General features: G+C 38.1%; 2 protein-coding genes across 3 annotated transcripts in view; one reads left to right on the forward strand and one right to left on the reverse strand.

The window, feature by feature from the left end:
* Positions 1-163: 163 nt before the first annotated feature.
* On the reverse strand, positions 164-15,767 carry LOC124262329 (transmembrane protein 187-like). Of its 2 annotated transcripts, none has more exons than XM_046696821.1 (2): positions 15,659-15,767; positions 164-1,509 (listed from the first exon to the last, which is right to left on the reverse strand). In XM_046696821.1, exon 2 carries the CDS (start codon positions 1,428-1,430, stop codon positions 186-188), a length of 1,245 nt encoding a protein of 414 aa, XP_046552777.1. In that variant the 5' UTR covers positions 1,431-1,509; positions 15,659-15,767; the 3' UTR covers positions 164-185. The 2 variants fall into 2 exon arrangements, with proteins under 2 accessions (XP_046552777.1, XP_046552778.1); XM_046696822.1 differs by lacking the exon at positions 164-1,509 and adding an exon at positions 9,220-10,641 and having other exon boundaries at positions 15,659-15,764.
* A 274-nt stretch (positions 15,768-16,041) lies between these two features.
* LOC124262318 (host cell factor 1-like) overlaps positions 16,042-26,598 on the forward strand; it is a 34,629-nt gene continuing 24,072 nt past the window's right edge. Inside the window, exons 1-11 of the mRNA XM_046696803.1 lie at positions 16,042-16,218; positions 17,417-17,638; positions 17,831-17,918; positions 18,388-18,596; positions 19,007-19,198; positions 20,019-20,164; positions 20,879-20,912; positions 21,457-21,684; positions 24,483-24,557; positions 25,578-25,696; positions 26,198-26,369. Of these exons, the coding sequence (XP_046552759.1) occupies positions 16,059-16,218; positions 17,417-17,638; positions 17,831-17,918; positions 18,388-18,596; positions 19,007-19,198; positions 20,019-20,164; positions 20,879-20,912; positions 21,457-21,684; positions 24,483-24,557; positions 25,578-25,696; positions 26,198-26,369 (1,645 nt within the window). The 5' untranslated portion in view covers positions 16,042-16,058. The remainder of the gene's footprint in view (positions 16,219-17,416; positions 17,639-17,830; positions 17,919-18,387; positions 18,597-19,006; positions 19,199-20,018; positions 20,165-20,878; positions 20,913-21,456; positions 21,685-24,482; positions 24,558-25,577; positions 25,697-26,197; positions 26,370-26,598) is intronic.

Genomic DNA, 26,598 nt, shown 5'->3' on the forward strand with positions numbered 1-26,598 from the left:
ATGCTGAGCGCCAGGCAGGGTACCAACAAGTACCATATCTTAACGTCTTTTGGTATGACGCGGTCGGGGATCAAACCTGCAACCTTCCGCTCTCCGGGCGGACGCTCTAACCACTACACCATGGAGGCGGTCACAAACAACAAAAACATAACCATAACAAGTGTCAGTATAAATAAAAAACAACTTTATTCATTAAAATAAATTGGCTCAACAATGTCACGGAACTGCAAAAAATGCAAGCAAGAAAGTGGAAGACATCTTGACAATTTCATAACGTTCTTATCAATATTCGGTGGAATGGACTGACGAATCTTTATACGACAGAGAAATTTCAAGGTCAGTGGGCCGGCATAGTAATTGTGGAAAATTTCTAAAAAGCTAGCAATCTCCCTTTCTGATATATTTTCAAACCTTTCCGTACCCAACAAATCTATAATGTGCATATGAGCTATCCTTTCAAGAGTAAATCCTGATGCTACTAAGAGTTTCAATGTTTGTGTCAAAGTGGATTTCTTATTATGCACTATCCTAGGGAAAGTCTTTAGTCGTATATGAAAGTGGTCTTGTTGAGGATTTGCTCCATATGCCAGTAGGACCTGAAGTGATTTCAGGTGAAGGTTGTACAGAGTGTGTTGTAGGCAGGAGAGTCCGCTGTAATCTCTACCATGGACGTCCTCACCAAGGAGAATCAGTTTCTCAATGACCAAATGTGCATCATTAGATTCAGAACAAGCCAAGTGGAGGGGTGGTATTGTCCGCCATTTGTCCTCAATAATTTGATATTTTAGTTCTCTCTTCTTCGATTCAGATATCAGTTTCCAAACACAGTCATTTTCTTCCTCCAGTTCATGTTCAGGACAAGCTTTGTATAAGAGTTCTACAACTTTTGGACATTTTGAAAATCGAATACACCTTGAAAGAGCTGATGGCGTCACAAGTCCACCAGCATTAAGTAAACTCTGTATCATAATTTCACTAGCTTTCTCATAATCAACAAATTCCAGTGGAGTGTTTCCAGACGTGTGCAGAATGTTGACGTCTGCTCCTGCCTGGATGAGCAGAAGGACAGCAGATTCTTTTGACAACAGACAAGCATTGTGAAGGGCAGTGTAGCTGTACTTATCTCGAGCATTGACATCACTTCCAGCTTCTATCAAACACTGGATTATAGCAATGTTTTCGTTTTCATTATCACAAGCACAATGTAATGCAGTACTACCGCCAACCTTGCGAGCAGAATTCACGTCTGCTCCATGTAGTAACAGAAGTCTGACTACCTCCAAAGATTCCTTACAGCTAGCCACACAGAGGAAAACATCAAAATGATAGGAGTTGTTCAGTTCCACTTCACCAGACTTAAGGATTTCTTGGACTTTGTAAACATTGGAATCAGAAATGGCATAAAATAACTGCCTGTCCTTGGACCCCATAGTCTCACACTCTCAAAATACATCATTGTGTTTGGCTCCAAGCATCAACAGGTGATTCACGGTTCTTCATCATCAGTATCTGTAAAAAATAATACAATTTTTTTTTTAAAATCTGAGACGTTTAATATTATTGCTGATTTAAGCTTTTCTAAGGGTATCATACTCTTCTAATATATTTTAACATAAACATTATGAAAGAAAGACACATAACATGTTAATCAATAGATGAGACATATTCAACACTCATGTAAAAGCATAAAATATCTTTGAGATGACCCTTGTGCCTTTAAGCAGCACATGCATTTCATGGTGTCCACCCGGACTGTCGGAAATTGAAATTTTATAAATTCGATGTTTTGGGTATTACGTAAGGAGGTAATTAGGCGTTAACACTATGGCGTTCGATGCTCCGGGCATTAAGGAAAACAAAATACGTTATACAGTACATTCTTTATTGTGGCCACTTTGTTATACGGGCATGCACCAGCATATGTCCCCTTTTTTTGTCGAATTTTTTAGGTGGAATTATTGTATTATTGGGGTTTTTTGCTATATTGTTTGGTATAATTTTGTATGAATGAGATATTTAATGAATGGTTTAATTAATTTGGGGATTGTTAGAATGTGCTTGGAATTGATGTTTGTGCCATATCTTGAAATATTTCGCAGCCACAAACTAATTTAGATTTGATGAGTGATTTATATATAGTAGTAGTAATGTTTGTTTGTGCTACCCCATCTACTATGTGATAGTTATTTAATAATGTTGAGATCTGACTTGCATTTTCTTGTATAAATTGAGAGTGTTTGTTCCATGTTAAGTGCTGGTTTTCATTAACCCATATTGCTCCATCGTTGGCAAACTGGGATTTGTTTATGTTTGTACAGAGGTTGTTGAATATATCATCAGATTTGATGGTCTATGGAGACCTCAAAGTCTCTCTCTGTAAGAAAGGCTGATGCAAAATTTAGAAGTTCTCCTTTTAAACCTTTTTTTTTTGCAAAAGCCTGATTGAGTTGTATTATATACATTTTGTGTTTCAAGATATTGTGTGAGGCACTTGTTAACCATCCCCTCCATGGTTTGTGACAAATCTAGGTAACTCAAACTCTTTCTCATTTCAACGACAATACTACTCATGTCTCCCCCTTTAATTAGAGTAGAGTGGATTAGCGCAGTCTTTCTGCTATTCGCAGGTTCATGTTCTCCAAGGCAGTCGACACTCAGGGTGTTATTAGAGCAGTGTTGAGCATTGCCACTCTCCACTGCTTTTCGACAGTCCGGGTGTGTATTTGATAAAACATTCAACAGTCCGGGTGTGTATTCGATAAAACATTCAACAGTCCGGGTGAGTCAGCGGTATGTCGTCATACCTGGCTGAGTGACCTAACTGCCATCTATAGTCTGATCTATTGGTTTCAGCAGCTACTCATATTTTGTTTTGAACAATTTTACGAGTAAACATGCTTGCAGATATCCTATTACAGATCCCACTGAATGCCCAGTTAGGCCGATGTGGGTTATTTCAACATATGCTATTTGCCATTGTGTAAATTTTAGGGATACAAAGCAACAGCCTAAAAAAGTATATTTTTACCTATTTTCAATTTTTAATTGTGATCATAGTGACAAGCAGTTCCGATTTGTTGGTTGGTTTGTTGTCTAACGTCGCACTCAGCAATATTCCAGTTATATGATGGTGGTCTGTAAATAATCGAGTCTGAACCAGACAATCCAGTGAAAAAAAACCCATTTACTTCACTACATGTAGCCTGATCATGTTGCAGGAACTGTGAACCTTATAGAACAAACTTTATGGATAACAACTTCTTTTTATTCATGAGTGCGACGTTTCGATACAGATTCTTGTACTGTTGTCAAGCATAATGATCTGTATCGAAACGTCGCACTCACGAATAAAAAGAAGTTGTTATCCATAAAGTTTGTTCTATATTGTACTTCCCAACTGCTAAAATGTCACTCAAAGAAGTTAACTGTAAATCTTTTTAGCACACATCTGTTGGAAACAGTGTCTCCTTTTCAACTGTAGTCAACAACAACACCAATCAGTTCACGAGGTTTAATCCAAAGGCAGAAACAGGTGACACAATACCGGGATCATTGACAAGGACAGCATCAACAACACACAACAACATGCTGTAAATGTTAATGAGAAGGGTTGGTTAGTTGTTTGTTTAACGCCGCACTCAACAATATTCCATCTATATGGCAGCCGCCTGTAAATAATCAAGTCAATATAGTGATCGACAGCATGAGCATCAATCTACACAATTTGGATATGATGACATGTGTCAACCCAGTCAGGGAGCCTGACCTCCTGATTCCGTTAGTTGCAGTTTACGACAAGCATGATATGCTGCAGACCAATTCTAACCCGGATCTTCACGGGTCTAATGAGAAGGCACCAAGCATCTTAAATAGAAATCAGTAACTGGGAAATTAATTCAGAGTTCAAAATAAGCTGCATATTTGTAATATGTAATATGTAAAACAAATAACAATAACCCATTAAGAGTTGATATCATACATAAACATATAAAATTTCTAAACCCAATAACACTAAACATTCAGAGCAATTACTCAATGTATTATTTTCAACTTATATACGCATATTTTCTTACTCATCTGTATCTACTGATCACATTAGGGCATCATATGTATGAACAGCACTGAAAAATGCATAACAGAGGCACAGCGTGTCAGTTATTTGTAATTACTCTAGCACATATTGCCATCACTATGTCCTACAACTTACACACTCAAGACAGCACACAGACTGTTGGGAATTGGTTTAAATCTCATAATTGATGATTGGTTCATTACAACCGATCAATCATCGAAAATAATTGGTTAGCGTCATTTATTAAATTTTCCTGGTTGTTTGTTAATGCACAAAAAATAAAGAAAAAACATGTAGTTCTTTCGGGTTTTTTGCAAATTTCACATCATCACAGGATGACTAGTATGTATGGAACATGAATTTCATGGAGTCTTTAAAATACATTCAATCATGAATTGGAAGAGCTTGTAGTGTTAATGAAATGTAACAGACAAAACCAACCTTGTGAAAAATATTGTTATTGCAAACAAGTGTTATGAGAAAACATGATTGATTACTTGGTCGTTTTGTCATTACGACCAAACTTCGATTATGTCAATTAATCGGACCACCACTAACACAAACAGAATCAAAATTGAAGTCATCAGAAACATCATCTTCACAAGTATAGTTAAAAAAAATCACTACTCACTAATATAAATATTCAAGAAGACGGGGCTAAAAAAGAAGAAAAAAACAACAAATATGAATATGATAAAAAACACTATCATTACCTAATGTTAACGAGAACTTGTAAGTACATACTTAGTGAGTGTGTGAGTGGGTGAGTTGGGTTTTGCGCTGCTTTTATCAATATTCCAGCAATATCACAACGGGGACACCAGAAATGGGCTTCACACATTGTACCCATGGGGAGAATCGAACCCGGGTCTTTGCGTGACAAGCGAACACTTTAACCACTTGGCTACCCCAACGCCCCACATGTAAATACATGTAAATGGCTCTAAAAGCTCCACAGACATTACTCCCTAGAAAACTGACCAAAATAATAACTTTACACAGACAAATCAGGTTTTCAAATATGTTTGTAAAAATCCATACCATGCACAAAATTATTAAATGATCAGGTTGATGACTGACATAATATTCAAACGGCAAAAGGCAAAATAAAATTATTATTGATTTTTGTAATACTAATAATTTCAAACGGCATTCAGTACAAATTGATTAGTTGCTTGTTATAAGCTGTTACACGGCATGTAGACATGGCCAGTCCTAAGCCGAATGAAGTCATTTTGAGTAAAGAGTGAGTATGGTTTTACGCCGCTTTTAGCAATATTCCAGCAATATCACGGCGGGGGACACCAGAAATGGGCTTCACACATTGTGCCCATGTGGGGAATCGAACCCGGGTCTTCGGCGTGACGAGCGAACGCTTTAACCACTAGGCTACCCCAACCGTCCCTTCTGGACTAGAAAACAGGTAGGCTTCATTGCTCAGAACAAAATGGGTGGCCCCCACGTTAAAATCATCATCACTGCTTCAGCCATAATTATGAATGGTCCCTTAGGGTCCTAATGAAGTAACAATCACCAAACGCACTATATTTTGTATCAAGACACTTAGTTTAAGTAGATTCACAGAAGTTCTAACACAGAGCATCATTTCTTCTAACACACGTGTCATCTGAAAATTGAATGAGTACCACTATGTACTCAGAAAATGTACAATCAATCAATCAAGTTTATTTCGTAACAAGGCCTTAGGCCCACGTACAATACAAATAAACGTGTAATTATAAGATAGTGGCATTTGACAATCAGATTCATATGTATAAAGAACGCAATGACAATGCTCCTTAATGTAAGAAGAACAATTTGTTAGTGTTGAAAATTTGGTACAAGATAATGTGTTCAGAAAGTATTGTTGATCTATGTAATTTGGTAATGCTTTAAAATATTTACAGCGCAAATCATGATCACTTGATAAGCTTTACATTCAAACAGGAAATGAAATTCATTTTCTACAAAATTATCATTACAAATATTACAAAGTCTTTGGTGCCTGGAACTCAATCTGTACAGAAATTATATGTAAAATTTGATGTTAGTCCTTTCTGACAGACTGTGACAGAATTACATGTAGCCAAATTGAGCCAAATGTACTGATCTGTCCTTTATTCAGTATGCTTGAGAATGAAACACTGAACACTAACAACAGTGATATAATGGTTGGTAACAGAGATACTCTAGGGACAATATTTGTTATTTATCTGATGACATTTCCACTAAGACCTTTTTAATAAAACTCAAAATGTAATAATGTAGATTATCATCATTTTGGTACACCAACAGGTAACCATGGTAACACGAGCCAAATGTGTTTTGATATTACACTGCACATGTTGCAAGCATAGTGTTTGGACAAGAAAACATTACAACAGTGACAGAAAACATTTTGAATATAGTTTTGTTATGTGGCAGTGTTATTTGTTGTGCAACAATGTTCCTAATCTAATTCAATGTACATGTGATATTCAGTGCGGGGTAGCCTTGCTCCAAGGCTGTACTGATTGCAGTGCCCATGAATGGACAGTAATTCTATCCTTAAAGGGGCAAGTCTAGGACGCCAGTCAGTTAGAGGGACAATGTGTTCTTTTTATTCATATATTTTCATAAATTACCATTTAAACTATTATTAATTTCCTTGGAGACTTATGCAAGTCAAAGTGAGGGGCAGTTGTGTGCTATATTTCTACTTGTGGTACAACTTTATGGGCATCTCTAGTATAAGAACAGTGAAGAATGATCTGGAAAGTGCTACAAGGAGTTTATTCCAGAATCATCTGCTTTAGTTACAATCGTCTACCAGCAAACAAGGATAAGTTGAGCATCGACCTGACAATTGTCCTGTATTAGCATGTATGAGTGCCGTCCACTGGCGCTTGCCATTGATAGCGAAGGGGCCCCAGGTTGTCCGCGATCAAGTGTAGTGAGACATGCTACACCGACGTGAGAGTCTTGAGCAAGGCGTGTGCAGCTACGTGCGGAATCAATTTCATCGTCTACAATGCACATGCACTATTCTACATCTGCTCAACCTTTCACAAACCAAATGGGTTTGCTCATTGCTGTGGACCACCTACTTCTCGTAAACACATTCTCTGCACCGGTCCAACTTATCCTTGTTTGCCAGTACACCTTTTCCTTTGGTATATAAGGGGAGGTAACTTGTGCTTCTCATCTCACATAACATCTCAAGTCACACTAAGACCTGCATTGTGAGTGATATCACTATACCCTGCCAAGCCTAATTGCACGATGGATTACTGTTGCTATATAGTGAATATTATCATCACTATCTTTACTGCTATAATCACTGATCTTGTATTACATTATCTCTGAAATCTATACAGCCACTGTAACCTGTACTGCCATTATCTGGCACTTGTCTGTAGCCCTAGCTCGGTGGTCAGTTTTCTGTGAAAGGGAGCAGTTTCCACACATGAATTAATAAAACTCAAAGACTGACTGACTGAGTTTGGTTTTACGCCGCTTTTAGCAATATTCCAGCAACATCACGGCAGGGGACACCAGAAATGGGTTTCACATATTGTACCCATGTGGGGAATTGAACCCGGGTCTTTGGCGTGACGAGCAAACGCTTTAACATGTTTAACCACTAGGCTACCCTACTGGCCCTATCATGATACAAGGTTTCAAAAGTATCCCAAAAAGTCAAATAAATAACAAAATTTGTTTTTCTGTATGATAATAGATCAGTGTTTAAAACTCCCAAAATGATAAGCCAGACAGCCGAACTGGTAACTTTTGAAATTTACCAGTCTGGATACAAACTTGCCTGTCCGGTTTTCAACAATGAAAAAAAAGTCAGGTTTCTGAATACTTTACTGTTTGTAGGCATCGCAATGAACAACATAGCACTAATAGGCAATGCACCCTGTTTAGGTAAACTGAAAGTACGTCGTGTTGTACGGTTATTGTAAAATGAACTGTCCAATCGTAAATAGTTTAACATAATTACCATAATACCTTAAACACCTCAAACTGACGACAAGAGAACCTGTCTGATATTATGAAATATTTACTGTTAGGGGTAAACACATCTATCAGACCACCGGACAGGCTACTTTTGAAATTTGACCGTCCGAGATGAAAATAGACCGTTCCGGACAGTCGGGCAGGCGGGAATCTTAAACGCTGTAATAGATACAATTTTTCAAAGTAGACCAGCAATCTATCAATTTAATGTTAAACATAAACTAGGCCGATCCATGAAATGTTTAGATGGACTTTTGCTTGTCATCTTCAATTTTAACTATGGTAACATTTAAAGAATACTTTTCTGTGGCAGTGATTTATTAATTGAGCAAAGGTTTGTTGACACAAAGATATTGCCTGTACAAGAAAGAAGGGTTGATTTTGTACACCCACACTGCCTCTGATTGTCATGGAAACAAGGTGTTAAAAACAACAACCAAATTATCAAAACGATGCATTATAGGTGGGAGATATATTACACTGAATACAGGTAATACTGTCATGGACTCTGAGGTTCTGTAATAAGTACAAAGTAATGGTTGCTCAACAACTGGTTGACATGGGATACAATACACTACAACACCAAATACTTTTTAGATGATTTACAAGAGAGCCGAACCAAAAAACGGAACTGAAATTAGACAAACATAATGGCTTTTGAAATGTTTTTTTCCTGACAACTGAACCATAACTTAAGGTGAAATGAAGAAAATGAACAGTATATTTGTATCACAGCTATTTATGATAAATGATGAATAATACAGATGGAAATCAATATTCTAACAACAATAAAAGAAAAGATCAATTATATCCGATATCATACCAGATTAGAACTTACTTGGTTTGGATTCATTGATAGCACTAATAATCTGGAGGCTGAAAAATATTCCTCATACATCTACACTGAATTTTAGGCAAAGGTTTTCGTAAACCAACTCATAAAAATGTTATGGCATCAGCAAGATTGTTGACTAAACGTTGACTACTTCTAGCAAGTCATCTTATAACTGCTGCTGATTCCATGGGTAATTGGTTGGTTTGTTGAACACCGCACTCAGCAATATTCCAGCTATATGGCGGGGGTCTGTAAATAATTTAATCTGGACCAGACAATCCAGTGATCAACAGCATGAGCATCAATGACGTGTCAACCAAGTCAGTGAGTCTGACCACCCGATCCCATTAGTCACCTCTTACGACAAGCATGGGTTATTGAAGACCAATTCTAACCCGGATCTCTTCGGGTCAATTCCATGGATGAAGAAGGCATGATTTAGTGATATATATTTAGACAGTACATTTTCTTCATGGAAAACATCAGCATGCCATAAATATCAATGTGAATCTTCATGGAAACTTATTTATTCTGACTTATCAGGGTCCTGTTCCACCAAGCGACTGAGTTCCAAAATCGTTATGTTATGATTGTTTTGTGAAATGGGATCCACATTCATAGAATAAACATTTGACGAGGTGTTCATGTTACAAGGATATATCAAAACAAACAATATCATTTTGTTCAAAATGAGTAATAATCTTGGAATTTTGCCAAATGAACCATGCCATAATTGTCAACAAAATCTGTAAACAAGTATGCAACAAGTGAGACATGAATGTTGACGATACAAGCTTGTTGAAGGCCATCATTTCAAACCATGGTAACATCTAAACAACCTACATAACTTAATCACTTTTCCCTTTCTTAGCCTGCTGTAACAAAAATCTCTGTATGACTAAACTACGGAAATATTCATTCACATAATGAATTTGCATAATGTCAGCAATTTTGGACAGAAAATGTCCAGAAACCTTGTTGAAGATTTCATGATATTTCACCAGTTGAAAATCCAGCAGTTTTAGTCCTATAAACCCAGCACACGAGAGCATAGCCAAAACAAAGTAATGTCGGGCATTCCTACAGGGGTATTTAGAGTATCCAATCACTGCTGCTGTAACAGCCAGGACGACATGGATTCCAAGTGCTATCTCAAATCCGATTGGTGTAAACAGTGTGAAGCTGTAGGAGGCCAATGAAAGAATCATGAGGAACAAGAACAAAGGTACATTCCATCCCCACTTGGTGTACATCCCCCATATGACAACGGCCATGAAGAAAGGGAGAGTACTCCACTGATCCATGACTCCAAATCCATGAATTTGTGTGATGATGCGCAGTGCTTGGATAGCCCCATAGAATCCAGACATGATATTAAACACATAGAAGATAAATGCATCGAATTCATTGATGACGTTGTTTTCCCTGCAGATTGTCGTTATTGCACACCAATAAGCTCCGAGAAGAATATACCCAACATTGACAACCGTGTTTAACGGCATTTTCACAAACGAAGGAAAGAACATGTTGAAATTGCTCGGTTTCTCCGCATAATGTTGAAAACCGAGTTCTATGAATGCTGAGTCAAAGAATCCATTGTAAACTATGGCCGCCATGATGCTAGTAAACAAAGACACTGACGCCAGAGCTTTCCATAGTGTCGCCATCTTGAAACCATAGACAAGAATCCCAAAAATATCTTCCTAATCAGCTCTTCACTAGACAGACACACCTGCAATGACAAGGAGATTTATTCAGAAATTTGGATAAAATATGTCCTAGCAATAAACTCCTGTTGTTGAAACTTAATGAAAGATGATCAAAACAAAACACCATCACTAATATGGCAGCCAAGGCATCCTTCCACATGATAGACTAGTAACAAAATACATTCTCAAAACATTGACTGGTCTTGCTGTTTCAACTCAATTTTAACTTAAAATTCATTACATATTATGATTATAAATCACTTGCCTTTTCAGGAAGCTGTCATTAACAAAAAAACCCACAGGGACCTTTTCGCAAACCGCCATTCACTAAAAAACCCATTGTGACCATTTTGCAAACTGTCATTCATTAAAACATCTATGGGGACCTTTTCGTAAACGGTCATTCACTAAAACACCCACCGGGACCTTTTCGCTGACCGTCATTCACTAAAACGCCTATGGGACCTTTTTGCAAACCATCATTCACTAAAACACCCACCGAGACCTTTTCGCAAACCGTCATTCACTAAAACCCCCACTGGGACATTTTCTCAAACCGTCATTCACTAAAACACACTCGGGGCCCATTCATTCATTAAAACACAAGGGACCTTTTTGCAAACCGCCATTCACTAAAACACACATGGGGACCTTTTCGAAAACCATCATTCACTACAACACACATGGGGACCTTTTCGCAAACTGTCATTGACATCATCCAAATGGACCTTTTCACAAACTATCATTCACTAAACACCTCGGGACCTTTTCGCAAACCGTCATTCACTAAAACACCTATGGGGACCTTGTCGCAAACCGTCATTTACTAAAACAACTATGAGACCCTTTTGCAAACCGTCATTCACTAAAACACCAATGGGGACATTTTTGCAAACCGTCAGTCACTACAACACCCAAAGGGACCTTTTCGCAAACCGTCATTCACTAAAATACCTATGGGACCTTTTCGCAAACCATCATTTACTAAAACCCCCACTGGGAACTTTTCGCAAACCGTCATTCACTAAAACACACTCGGGGACCTTTTCGCAAAACGTCAATCATTAAAACACACTCGGGGACCTTTTCGCGAAACCGGTCATTCACTAAAAACACACCTTTTATGGGACCTTTTTGCAACCTTTTTTGCAACCGTCATTCACTAAAACACCAATGAGGACCTTTTTGCAAACCATCAGTCACTACAACACCCAAAGGGACCTTTTCCCAAACCATCATTCACTAAAACACCTATGGGACCTTTTCGCAAACCGCCATTCACTAAGGTTAATTAAAACAATGTTGTGGTTCCGATTACACATCTTTGAAATTTAGGGTTGGTAGGTTGGATTTCTTTTTTGGTTAGCATTTTTTTAGAAGTAAAGAATAAACTAATAACACATTTATCAATGTATAATTGTTTATTCAATCAAGGTTTCAGCCATTATGTCGACTTTCTCTATCAGAATGACCGATGTCCATCAGTGCCGGGGAAAAACAATGGTATCTAAAAGTTTATTTCATTCATACCGCTTAAAAACATTAGGGTCGGCACCAGAATTCAAGGGTCAGTCGGGTAATCGGAACCATAACATTTTTTTAGGCCTAAAACACCAACCATCATTCACTTCAACACCCAAAGGGACTTTTTCGCAAAACACCTAAGGTTCGCAAACCGTCTTTCACAACAGTAAAACACCAATGAGGACCCTTCTGCAAGCAGTTACTTATGTGAACACAGAAGGGGTTCATCAGTCCCTGACACCTATAGCAGCCTTCCAGCAAAACTCTTTCTTTCCCCTGGGCCCACTTCACCAAGTAACCACCCTACAGTTCTGTATGTGAAATATTGTAATCATGGTAATCTTCACAGGCTTTTTATTTGACATGTAGAATAACTATAATGATAAAAGGAATCTGGTGAACTTTAACGTCTTCAGAGTGTAACATACATGGAGCACAATGGTGCAGTGGTAAAGTGTCTGCCTATCATGCTGAATGCCCCGGGTTCGATCCCCGGTTGAGGCAGCTGTTTTCGGGTCCCGAGGTGGGCACATTTGCGTAGTATCCTTGGACAAGATACTTAGATCCACATTGTCTCAGTTCACCCAGCTGTAAAATGGGTACCCATGAGGATGTGCTGGCAATGTGAGTGTTTAGTTCATTGTGCCTAACAGGCAGCATGGCTGTATGATCCCCAGGGAGTTGAAAGAGTATCGGAAAGTACGATGACCAGGGATAGTAACGTATGTAGCACCTCGAGCAGGCAATGTGCCTGGATATGAGAACCATACAAGTGGACTATTACTATTATTACTATATATAGTGCTTGCTACATTCTACATCCAAGTTATCAGTTGTTACATTGATCTTACGCAGTTGGGATATGATGATGTGTGTCAAACAAGACAGATCTCCTGACCTCCGATCCGGTTAGTTGCCTGTTATGACAAGCATAGGTTGCTGATCATATCCCAATGACATAGATCGATGTTCATTCTGTTGATCACATGGACTGCCCTGTCCAGCATCAATTATTTACAGATCTCCACCGCATAGCTGGGACATTGACGAGTGCAACGTTAAACGACAAACAAACTAATTAAAGTACATAAGAACTGACAAAAAGATGGACTGATGTTACTGTTATTATAAAAGTCACAATCCCGAATAAAGCACTGACCAGTTCAAATCAAGCCTGTATCCTAATCCAGGTTTCTAAATCCACGTAAGAACCTGAGTGAACACTAACTTCAATCAGTTCACTGTCAGAATCAGATACAAATAGAGCACTAAGTTGAGTTACCATCATCCGAGCATTGCACTCTTTCTTCACTGTTTACAATTCTGCAATATTGTAAGTTTACTGTCTAGATCTAAGTTTATTGCTAGAAACTTGTAACCCTTCATTTTATGAAAATGTAATTTTTAGAGTAAAATTGATATTTTATACTTATCCTGACTCATGATCTTTTGCTTATCTCCCTTTCCCTTTCGAATGGTAGTGGAACACTTAAATCCCTTGAAGTTCCCGAAGCGGACGTATAAATACACTCACCCACGAGTTACCTACATTTGCCCCTTCCCGCGCAAACCAGTTAGGTGACCTGCCTTACTTGTCACTCTCTCCCTTTTCGTCCAAGGGAGATAAGCAAAAGATCATGAGTCAGGATAAGTAAAAATAACATAATTTTAACACTTAAATTGAACAAACATATTGAACTGTGTTACACTTCAAGGTATGAGTTAGCTAAGAGGGTATTAACATAGATCTTACAGTCAGTTTAAATCTTGGAATGGAACACTGAATGTTATTAAATTTCAAAATATTCTGCTCCATAACTTACAAGGTTACAACAACCACTGAGTAAGCAGTGTAAACCTACAATGCAATGACCAGAGTAGAGGACCCAAAACAATAGCAATCCAATCATATTACCTAATAGTTGTTTAATATAATGTGTCCTTATACTGATCACTGGGATTTAGATCAAGGTACTAAGCTGATAATGATTAATCTGTTCAATCACTGACAATGACATGGTGGATTAAGACTAAAAACCAAAATGTGTTATTATATAATATATAGCTTCACTTATTGGATGAAACTGCAGGAAACTTACAACCTCACCTCATTCTCTATGGACTTTTACTTTTAGAATATGAGTGCAAACATTACGACTCGCCATGCTGAGTTATTTTAGAAGTATTTTAAAGATATAATCACGATAAAAGTATGAAAGAGACATCTCTAGTCTCTTCTATTTAGTTCCCTGTCGTAATGTAGAATTATATAAAAACAATATCAAGGAGCCAGTATGACACATTCATAAAAGGAATATTACACAGGGTTTTTTTCAAAAGTGTGAAAAAGGTCACAATGGCAAGTTCTGAAATGAGCATACATATATTTTTCTATTAATACTTCGAGCCAGCTGTTTTCATTTCAACTTTTAGGCAAACGTTAAGGGTAAAGGGATTTACATGGAGTCTTGTATTTGAGGGTCCGTGGGACTCCTACTCTTAATTTTCAGGGGTTCTGGACAACAAAATGGGGGGTCCCAGACACTTAAATATTATTATTAATACTGTTATTGTATTGTGTATCATGATCATCACATTGTTACAGTAATTAAATTGCAAATAACACCATAACCCAGCTAGTAACAAACTCAGTGATAACTTATTGTCACGTGATTGGAATTTTTACAAAACGTATTTGGACTTTTTCTGAGTCCCTGTGGACGCACTAATAAATTTTGTAGTGTCCATTGTCAAGTTTTATGCATATAGGACGCAGGAATTCGTGTCGTGTAAATCCCTGGGGTAGGAATTTAACAATATTGTATCAGCCAGAATAGTGATAACATATAAATAAACAACAAGTCTAGGGATAACTATAACAATGAACTAACGATTATGGCTAGAGCCAGTTTGCATGCCTCATGTTATGTCAAGCACTCAGGAGTTTGTTTAAACACATCTTATTTCCAATAGAACCATGGCTTGGTAAAAAAAGCAAAATGCTTACATTAATCAATGTTAATACCATTAGACAACAGTGAACGATAAGAACACTGATGTAATGTTAAAAGACATAAACAATGTAATAGCAAAGGTCAACAGAGAAAGACTTGTGAGTGATGGTGATGTGGTGCACTGATACTGATTAGCAGATTGGAATTCATTTTATGTTAGGCCATAAGAAAAAGTATGATCACTGGATGTTTTGGCTTTTCATAATAAACAGATTTAAGATTATCCATATGTTCAAAGGAAAATAGGAACATATCAAACCAATTGATATTAGCCTTTTTACAAAACACATAGAGCATGTGTCTAACGTGCTTTGGCAGATTGCCATAAAATTAAATGCAAACGATTCGCTGATATTCTGTGGATAAGACTTCCTCCTGTAACACATCATCGATAATGCCATCAAAATGCAATTGGAGAACATTTGCACATGTTCTATCAAAGCACTGACATCAGTAACAAAACATTACATCAGCAATATAAAAATCCAAGCCACCATATTACCTGCCAAAGTTATTATCCGTCAAAAATTCTCTGCTCAGCAAAAATCATCTTACATGTAAGACCTATAAATGTCGGAGTCACAGGGGCACAACTCGAATACTTTCAACCTTAACGTGTATAAATATGGTCAATGTAATTTCAGACAAGGGAGGCAACTGCCCATAGCTAAATATACTTTGCAAAGGACCATGGACTTCCTTCTTTGAACAATCACTATAAAATCACAGAATTGTTTGTATTTATTCTTTGGGGCGTTATTTTATAAAATCACACCAAGCGCTTTTGTGTACATAAATTATAATTTAGTTATTAATTTGGAGGTGGTCATGTGATATGCAAATTTTGTTTTTACGTCCGGGCACTTGCGTTGTTTGATACGGCATTTTGGGTAATATTCAATATGGCGGCACCCATATTGAAGTGGAAGCGGGTAACGAACACAACAGGGCCAGCTCCTAGGCCGCGGCATGGCCATCGTGCAGTTGCAATCAAGGATCTGATGATAGTTTTTGGTGGTGGTAACGAAGGAATCGTTGACGAACTCCATGTTTACAACACAAGTAAGTTAGCTGTCAAACCCATGGATCCCACAAAATGGCGGCTTATTGTTGTGGGTTTGGAAAATTTGGCGCCATGCAAGAAAATGTTGACAGTAACGGGTTTTCTTTAATGTTTCAGGTCGGATTTTAAAAACGTATCTTTCCCCGCTAATGTCGCGTTGGAGATTCATCCCTGTCAATTTTTGTGCAGTAACTAAACTTTTGGCGTCAAGCAAAATACCAAGATGGCGGCGCCCTATATCACACTCAGGGGCTGTAAATAAATATGAATTCTCGTGTTAGTACGTGTGATCATTACTGTAAAATTTATTCGTTACGTGCTCTTATCTATTTCGTAACAGCCGCACTAGTTTGCACAATATGATGTGCTGTAAAGACTTTGTTAACATTGATTTTTTGTTGGTTGAGCGGTGTTCTCAAAAGAAAATGGCGGCGCACGGTTGACAGCCAGTGTTTAGATATCGGGGCAACGAGATTTGACTTTCTGATACGAACATTACACTTTTGCATAGAACTACCATTGCACTTTCACGGTTTCAATATTGAAAGATTGGTTGTATGATGTAGTTGAATATTCTTTCCAAACTGTCTGTGTTTTGAAGTACATAAATGTAAGTATCATCTGGTTCGGAGCTATTTGAATAAATTATGTAAATGACATAGGGAGGCGGGGACACCTGCTGGATTGCATACAGCTCCGATAACTCCAAACAGCAGTCAGTGGTTGGAACAGCTGTTGTAAATGAATTTTTCTGATTACACATCATAAAAGAGGCTTTGTAGCGTTGCATTATTGAACTATGTAATTAGGTCATTTAAATATTGGTGTTAGGCTGTTTAAAAAGCATTTGTTTCAATGTTTCATTAATTCAATCCTGTTTAAATATTGTCATTGCAGACACCAAACAAAATTTCAACATGACAGCAGTTCCTGCTAATGATGATCAGTTCAACATGGATTTAGTTTCATTCATAGAAAATAGTGTCAATGGAAATTCACTATGGGAACACATAAATCTTTGCAACAAGTTTCATCAGCTGTCACACCGATTTTGTTTGACATTTAACTGCCTTTTTCAGTGCTTGTGATTTCTTAAATTTGTTTCCATTAAAGAGTTTTCAATACTGAAACTCTCAGCATAAATTCAAACATCTAACAGTGAACTTTATAATATTGACTAATTCTGTTATGTTCCAGCTACAAATCAGTGGTTTGTGCCTGCTGTAAGAGGAGATATTCCACCTGGCTGTGCAGCTTATGGCTTTGTTTGTGATGGCACACGGATACTGGTTTTCGGTGGCATGGTTGAGTATGGAAAATACTCAAATGAATTGTACGAACTGCAAGCCAGCAGATGGGAATGGAAACGGCTGAAACCCAAGCCGCCTAAAAATGGACCACCGCCATGTCCCAGATTGGGTAAACAAATTCACCTCCAATGCTGTCTCTCTCTTTTTCAGTCAGTAACTTAAGTGTAATTCAGTTATTTGCCCTTTGCACAGATAGTTCTAAACAACTTGTTGTTGTTTGATTTCAGTGTTAATTTGAATTCTTTCTCACAGCGTACAAAATACACACTGTAATTCATGTAACCATGACCTTGTTTTGTAGGTCACAGCTTCACATTGCTCGGTAACAGAGCTTGGCTTTTTGGAGGTCTTGCGAATGACAGTGAAGATCCTAAAAATAATATTCCCAGGTAGGAAAGTATATCATGCTGTTGTTTAAGTTGATTAAATGTTGAAGCTTAAGGCAGGAAATTTGTAATCAAAGTGTTTGGTCACAACAAAATATATTTTATTAATAGAAGTATTCAGATGTTTTTTATGACTGGATAGAAATTGTGACAGTTTGAAAACTGGTGTTCATATTGATTGTAGTAAGAAAATTATTCCATGTTTGTAAATAGATGGTAGAATTTTTTTTTATGAGATAAAAATGTCAACTTAACCTGTGCCCTCTACATTGTCAGACATATTTGTTTGCATTTCAGTTTTTTGAAAGTGAAATTCAAAGATATCAAACTGCATGAAATACATTGGTTGAGTGCCAAATGGTTTCGTTAATCATTGTGACAGAGGAATACGTTTGAATTATATGTTTGAAAATTTGTAATGATGCCTATGATCATTCAGTGTTATTCACATACACTCTTGAAAAATCTTCAGATATCTGAATGATCTGTATGCCTTGGAGCTGAAACCAAACTCCAGCCAGATGGGTTGGGATTTACCAGTGACTGTAGGCCAGCCTCCTCCTCCGAGGGAGTCGCACTCATGTGCTTCATACGCAGCGAAAGATGGCCGCCACTCCAGACTGTTCATATATGGAGGAATGAGCGGGTGCAGACTTGGTGACTTGTGGCAGTATGATGTTGGTACGTTCATGGCGGGTGTGGTACACCAGCAAAATGCACACTTCAAAAGTATTTTATTTACTACATGCCCTCATTGTAAATAATAACATTCATGGTTTAAATATAAGGAAATCAAGACATTTGACCAATCATAATAGCTGCCATAAAACCTTAATGATATTAGTTCAACAGCTGGTTTTATGTAAAAAATGTTGAAATTTGGAAGTGTCCTATTATTTTCAATTTGTGGTTCAAGTTTCAATCTGGGTTTTAAGAACTATTTTGTGTGTGGCTTTCCAATATGATTTGTTTTGTCTAGTAATTTGGTGAACTGAATGCCATCTTGAACATTACGCAAAGACTTGTGGATTCACAAGATGAATCCCGTGTCAGTGATGACATAGTGTTATATTTCATAATGTCCATTACAGATACAGTAACATGGACGAAACCTGTGGTCCAGGGAATCCCCCCTCTACCCCGGAGCCTCCACACAGCCACAGTTATTGGAAACAGGATGTTTGTGTTTGGGGGATGGGTACCACTAGTCATGGACGATGTCAAAGTTGCTACACATGAAAAAGAATGGAAGTGCACAAACACACTGGCATCCCTACACTTAGGTAATTGTTTATATTTAAACTTATCTTATCTCATGTTATGCAAATTGCCTTGTTCTTTCGACTGTGGAGTGGAAACGACCTTAAAGTTTCCAGGCTCTTGTCCTTGCCTGAACACACCCCTGCAAATATTGGGACTGGGTGGTAAGGCTCTCTGACATGGTTGACACATGTCATCGTATCCCATTAGCGGAGATGATGCTCGTGATATCAATCACTGGATTGCTTGGTCCAGGCTCGACTATTTACAGACCTAGGTCATACGGCTTGAAAATTGCCGAGTACGGCGTTAAACAACAAACCAACAATACTGAAACCAACTGAAGTCACTCTCTTGTTGCCTACAAGTGCAGACAAATTTTGTGTATATAAATGACAAGCAAGATCTATATTAGACTAGTTTGAACAGTTAATGAGGCTATCGTACACTTATTTAGAATTCCACATTTTGTTAATATAATTCTCCCCACTTTCATTTATATGCTTTCATATTTTGCTTAAAACCTGATAACAGAAGCATATAATAGTTTACTTACTGAAATAATACTGAAGCAATAATAATTCTATGTCTGTATAGATCCATAAAGATCGATCATTGTCAAGAAATGTAGTTACCAATCTATATGTAGCATAACTATCATGTTTTGTACTACTTTGATATGAAGTTAGCCTTAATATTAATCATTTGAACAAGGATTATGTTCATAGGAACATGGAGAAAAGGATGTGTTCATCTATAGCTTGAACAAATATATAAAGATGTATAAGAACAGTACACAAGCCGTGATATTTCCCTTTTCAACAGGGAATAACTGTCTTACAGATTTGATGACGTGGGAGCCGCTGGCTATGGAGGTGTTTGAAGATGCTCTCCCACGTGCCCGGGCTGGTCAGTGTAGCGTGGCCATTAACACAAGGCTCTACATCTGGAGCGGACGAGATGGCTATCGTAAAGCCTGGAATAATCAGGTTGGTGTAGAAGATTTTTTGTCAGAATTTTGCTGAGGGTTAAAGTTGTCAGAGGTCTGCTTTTATTCACCAGTTTACCTGTATAGACATTCAGTTCTCAGTTTTAGTACAGTGATGACTTTGAACGTTTGAGAGTATTTTGACAGTTGTCCTGGTTGCTGATGGAAAGTTTCTTTTAGAAAGTACTAATTTAGTCATATCAACTTAGGGCTTAATTTAAGATAATGAAACCTACATGAACACAGTTCAACCTTGTTGTACCAGACAAAAACAGGTTACACATTCTGCTCAGTATAATATTATATGTAATGCTTGAATTGTTAATATATTTAGGATTTCGAACATCATTATAGCAAAATTATTCTGGCTCTAAGATCATTTTATGTTTATTCTTAAAATTTCTTGACATGAACAGAAACAGACATTCAAGAACTGTTCGACTCATTACTCCAAGACAGTTCCTTGTCACTCTCTTTTCAAGTTGAAGTTTGTGTTATTTGAACAGTAAAATACTGGGTGTGGGTGTAAATATGAGGGTGTGTAGGTGTGATTATGAGGTTGTGTAGGTGTGATTATGAGGTTGCATTTGGAGTTTCAGGTTCTAAATGCTTAAATCGAGCCCTCAAGTTGACAAACTGTCTTTTTTGCTTTTTTGTTTTGTTTTGTGATGTTCACCAGTTATTTGTCTCATAATATGAATGGTCATTTTTACAGGTGTGCTTCAAAGATCTGTGGTTCCTTGAGACAGGTAAGCATTGGCTTTCAAGGTGTAGTTATAATGTATAGATAGTTGATAGGGCTGTAAAATGTATTGACATATATTTTGATTCGGGTACACATATTAAGATAGCTTGGGAGCGAGTTTGACAGCGAGTGGCATAATTAGTTGTTCATATATATGCAGATTTTATTTTCTAAATACGAAAGCCCTAAATATAAGTGTTATGATTCTGATAATAGCAATCTCAAAATGAGGGTGAATAGTTAAAGATTCTTCTTCTTCTTTTTTCTTGTAAGTTATCTATTGATCTGTTTCACTGGACCATTCAGTTCAGTGAGGTAGCCTAGTGGTTAAAGCGTTCGCTCATCACGGCGAAAACCCGGGGGTGATTTCCCACATGGGTACATTGTATGGAGCCCATTTAGAGTGTCCCCTGTCGTGATATTGCTGGAATATTGCTAAAAGCAGCGTAAAACTAAACTCGCTCTCTGGACCATTTTGATAAACATATAATCACTGTTTCATGTTTTACAGACCTAGCATCTTGTAATTGATTTATTTTTGTATACAGAAAAGCCACCAGCACCATCTCGAGTTCAGCTTGTACGGGCTAGCACCAATACCCTGGAAGTCTGTTGGGGCTCGGTGCCAACCGCTGATGCATACCTGCTGCAGTTGCAGAAGTATGATCTACCCCCCTCACAAGCCATGACCCCCACTGCAGTGCCAGTCAGCAGTGCTCTGGTCAAACCTCCCACCCCCACAGCGCCAACACCTGTGATGAGGTCCCCCACTGCAGGTAAGACAGTGGCACCATTGCTACCATTATTTGGGGGGGGGGTTAGAAATCAAAAGACATTAGGCTAGAAATTGAAAGAAATTACTTTGAAAATGTTCCTATGAAGATTAGTGGCAGGTGTATTGCTGGGTGCGTTTTGCGTCTTCTACGGATCCGCACTTGACTGTGCAGAGTTGCGTCCCCTTGGACATGCCAGGAACCTAAGTTCATGGATTACGTGCTTGTTCAGCTATATTATGTTACTAGGTTTGTCAGCAGTATACCATACTGGTGGATTTCACCAAAGTTGTAAACATGTAACACGTGCATCACTTCAAACTGTTCTCCCACATTAAGTCAACTCCTCTGTTCAAAGAAGTTTTATACCTGTGAAGATCTGGATCCTCAGCAACCATACTTGTCATAAGAGGAGACTTAGGGGATTGGGTAGTCAGTTTTGTTGACACGTCATCATATCCCAATTGAGTAGATCAATGCTCATGTTGTTGATCACTGGTTTGTCTTGTCCAGACTCGATTATCTACACACCGCCGCCATATAGCAGGAATATTGCCGAGTGCAGCAATAAGCTACAAAGAAACAATAAAACCACATCAAAATGGGTTTACAACCAAAGTCACTTTAGATATATTCTGTAACAGTAATTGAACACGTTAAGATGATCATGCAAGACCCTTTGTTCGAAGTGAATTTGAATGTTTGCAAGATGTAGTTTCCTGTTGATGGTAGGATACCTCATAGGCTTTAAAACTGGAACTTATCCTACTGCCAAGTTTAGAAACTGAATATGAAAACTCCATTAAACATCAACAGATGTTTGGATGGAACATTGCTAGTCCTCTTCTGTCCCTTTCCCTGTTAAACCTGCTGATCGATACTGTCCTGTCGATTCCATGCCTCTCTTCTTTGTCCATGGATTTGTGATCATTAGCTCTTTTCCCTGTTAAACCTGCTGATCGATACTGTCCTGTCTATCCCATGCCTCTCTTCTTTGTCCATAGAATTGTGATCATTGGCTCTTTTTCCTGTTAAACCTGCTGATCGATACTGTCCTGTCTATCCCATGCCTCTCTTCTTTATCCATAGAATTGTGATCATTGGCTCTTTTTCCTGTTAAACCTGCTGATCGATACTGTCCTGTCTATCCCATGCCTCTCTTCTTTGTCCATAGAATTGTGATCATTGGCTCTTTTTCCTGTTAAACCTGCTGATTGATACTGTCCTGTCGATCCCATGCCTCTCTTCTTTGTCCATGGAATTGTGATCATTAGCTCTTTTTCCTGTTAAACCTGCTGATCGATACTGTCATGTCTATCCCATGCCTCTCTTCTTTGTCCATAGAATTGTGATCATTGGCTCTTTTCCTGTTAAACCTGCTGATTGATACTGTCCTGTCGATCCCATGCCTCTCTTCTTTGTCCATGGAATTGTGATCATTAGCTCTTTTTCCTGTTAAACCTGCTGATCGATACTGTCCTGTCTATCCCATGCCTCTCTTCTTTGTCCATAGAATTGTGATCATTGGCTCTTTTTCCTGTTAAACCTGCTGATCGATACTGTCCTGTCTATCCCATGCCTCTCTTCTTTGTCCATGGAATTGTGATCATTAGCTCTTTTCCCTGTTAAACCTGCTGATCGATACTGTCATGTCTATCCCATGCCTCTCTTCTTTGTCCATGGAATTGTGATCATTAGCACAACAGAATTTTTCATGCGGTTGGAATTAATTTAAATAGATAGACAATTTTGGACCTAAAATATTGTCTGAAATCTGTCCAGATGTACTCTGATAAAAGTAATGGTCTTACTACAGGCAATTTTAAACAATGGGAAAAAGCCCTCTGCTTTCCGTACTGTTAATATTGAAAAAGTAAGGATGGGTACTATAGAGAAAAGGGTCAGTGTGATGATTTGTTGTTGAAAGTTAATTTCAATAGAACCTGGTTATGTCCTTCACAAAGCCTGTCTACTTTATCTTATCACTCTATTGCTATTTTTGTCACCCTTATGTGCCCCCAATTTATCTACAGTTACCATAACTACCCCTGATTTATCTACTGTCATCCCTACGTGCCCCTGCCTACGTCAACCTTAGGTGCGGTGGGTAGCCAATGGTTAAAGCGTTGGCTCGTCACGCCGAAGACCCCACATGGGTGCAATGTGTGAAGCCCATTTCTGGTGTCCTCCGCCGTGATATTGCTGGAATATTGCTAAAAGCGGCGTAAAACCAAACTCAGTCAGTCAGCCTACGTGCCCCTGATTTATCTACTGTCAACCTTATGTGCCCCTGATTTATCTACTGTCATCCCTACATGCCCCTTATTTATCTACTGTCATCCCTAGATGCCCCTGATTTATCTACAGTCATCCCTACATGCCCCTGATTTACCTACTGTCATCCCTACATGCCCCTGATTTATCTACTGTCATCCCTACATGCCCCTGATTTATCTACTGTCATCCCTATGTGCCCCTGATTTATCTGTCATCCTTACGTGCCCCTGATTTATCTACTGTCATCCCTACGTGCCCCTGATTTATCTACTGTCATCCCTATATGCCCCAGATTTATCTGTCATCCCTATGTGCTCCTTATTTATCTACTGTCATCCCTATGTGCCCCTAATCTATCTACTTTCATCCTATGTGCCCCAATCTACTGTCACCCTCATGTGCTCCTGATCTATCTACTAGAACTGTCAGCCCTATTTATCTTGTTCTGTCTATTATGTGCCCCTCATCTGTCTACTGTCATCCAATGTGCCTCTCTGATCTATCTCACTGTCTCCTGTTCCCAGCCACTGGTGCAGTGAGGCCTCTAGGAGCGGCCAATCTGGCCTCGCTCGCACTCACCGCCCCACAGACAATCAGAGGTATATAGTTAGGCAACGTTGTCGGCCTGGCTCGTCCATAGCATGAATAACAAAAAAAAAATTTTTTTGGTCATGTTTTTTAACTATTTGTGCATGAAACCATACTGTAAACATTTATCAATATAATTACGGCCACATTTATCTTTTTATATATATTTTACATTTTTTCATCACAAAATGCAAGAGAACAATCGTCTTAAAAATCAGTGATTAATTTATCACTGCATCATGGGAAAAAATTACTATGAAAAGTACTAGTTCTGTCCTAATAAATTAAAGTAATTTTGATGTTGGATTTAAATTCATTTTTGTAATAAAATTTGCAGTTTTATTTTACATATATCTCAAAAAGCATGCTTCCATCTTGAGTAAAAATAACTGGATGATTTTTCATGCTTTCATTGCTTTGTGTGCATGGCTTATATTCAAATGTTTTTAAAACATTTCAAATAATTAGAAGAATTCTGAATGTGGCGATTCACAGGAATGGGTTGTCTTTGTCCATGTCCAGCCTGTTGAGACTCTGTCTGTCATCTGTGCCATTGTTTCCTGTTTTCTGTTTTGAGTATGTTCAGTTTGTCCGTGTTAAAGACATGAATGTTAACTGCTTAGTTGTGTTAATTTGCAGTTTAGTTTACAGGCATGAGTTTCTAATTTGTTGCATCATGGAGGTAGATATTTGTGATTGTTCAATTTGTTGATTTAGCTTTTAGTTTTCTGGCATGTATTTTGCTTGTCTCAAATAACTGGACTGAGTAATTTTGAAATTAAAGGTTAGGTTACCTTAAAGTGATTATCATTTTAATCTCACAAGCATAGTCTGAAATATCCCTGGTATTGTTTTCTCAAATATTTGATAATGATATCATTCTTTTTCTATTTCATTTTCCTTCTCTCTTTTCTTTTTTGTGTGGTTTAAATTGTGTTTTTGATAATTTATTGACACTTAGAAACTCACGTTGTGTTTTAACTTTCCTGGTCATTTTGCATATTGTTTGAGAGGACTTTATTTGTTTGCAGTGACTGCCACACCAAGGGTCAAGGCTCCCGTCACAATCACACCAGTGTCTCAGGGAATGAGGGTAGCCACGCCCCAGATCATCAGCGTTGGGCAGGGACATAAAACAATAGTAACCAGTGTATGTAATTTATGTCGTGCATTGAAATTAATCTGCAGCATCTCTGAAGTTGTCTCCATGGATAATTGTGGTTTGATAATCCTGCATTTTGGGGTGCTCTCCAAATAATCATAACACATTTTGAAACTTTGTAAATTTGTAGAACCAATGTTCATAAAGGATACTTTTGATGGGACACATTTTTAACCAATGGACTAGAAGACAAATATGTATGCTGTTTTAAAAGGAGATTACAGGCACACTCGTATAAATTGTAGTCCTGTTTTTTTGGTTGTGTGTTTTTAAATGCAAACAAAGACAATTGGACAAAGATGCATAAAAAATGTAAGACAGAGTTGCTTAAGGTAAAGTCACGGAAACACACACTGTTAATGTACACTCTTTGAAGTACACGATAAGGCAAATAATTCTGAAAAGTCTTATATTTGAGTTTTACCCCCCACCAATTATTGACGCAAATATGATGTTCAGCCTAAGTGGAATATGGTTGTTCTTCAACAGCAGGGAGCTACAGGTCAGATGACTGGTATTGCTGCACTTGCTGCAGCAGCAGCAGCAACACAGAAGATACCCGGCACTACCGGCGCTACCACAACGCCCATGTCCGGAATCAAGGTTGTCACACCAACCATTGTCACACCCTCAGGGGTCAAAGTGCAAGGGAAACTCCAAGGTGAGCAGAGTTTTCAAATCCAGTATTTTGTTTGTATATGTGTCGATATTGCTGGTTATTGCACATGTTATGCAGAATGATAATTGAAGTGCAGTAATTAGTCAATAATTGATTGTAATCATAAATCCCACAACAACATTCATGTAGGCAATAACAAAACAGACACAGATTTATACCATGATCGAGCCGTATCCTGCCAAAGGGACTTCTTGTAACCTGGGGGCGGTGG

This window comes from Haliotis rubra, unplaced genomic scaffold (genome assembly GCF_003918875.1).
Source record: "Haliotis rubra isolate DU_JTF1 unplaced genomic scaffold, ASM391887v1 Scf830, whole genome shotgun sequence".
NCBI lineage: Eukaryota > Metazoa > Mollusca > Gastropoda > Lepetellida > Haliotidae > Haliotis > Haliotis rubra.

Coding starts and splice junctions, on each gene's coding strand:
- LOC124262329 (XM_046696821.1), bottom strand. CDS start 1,430: ATGGGGTCCAAGGACAGGCAGTTATTTTATGCCATTTCTGATTCCAAT.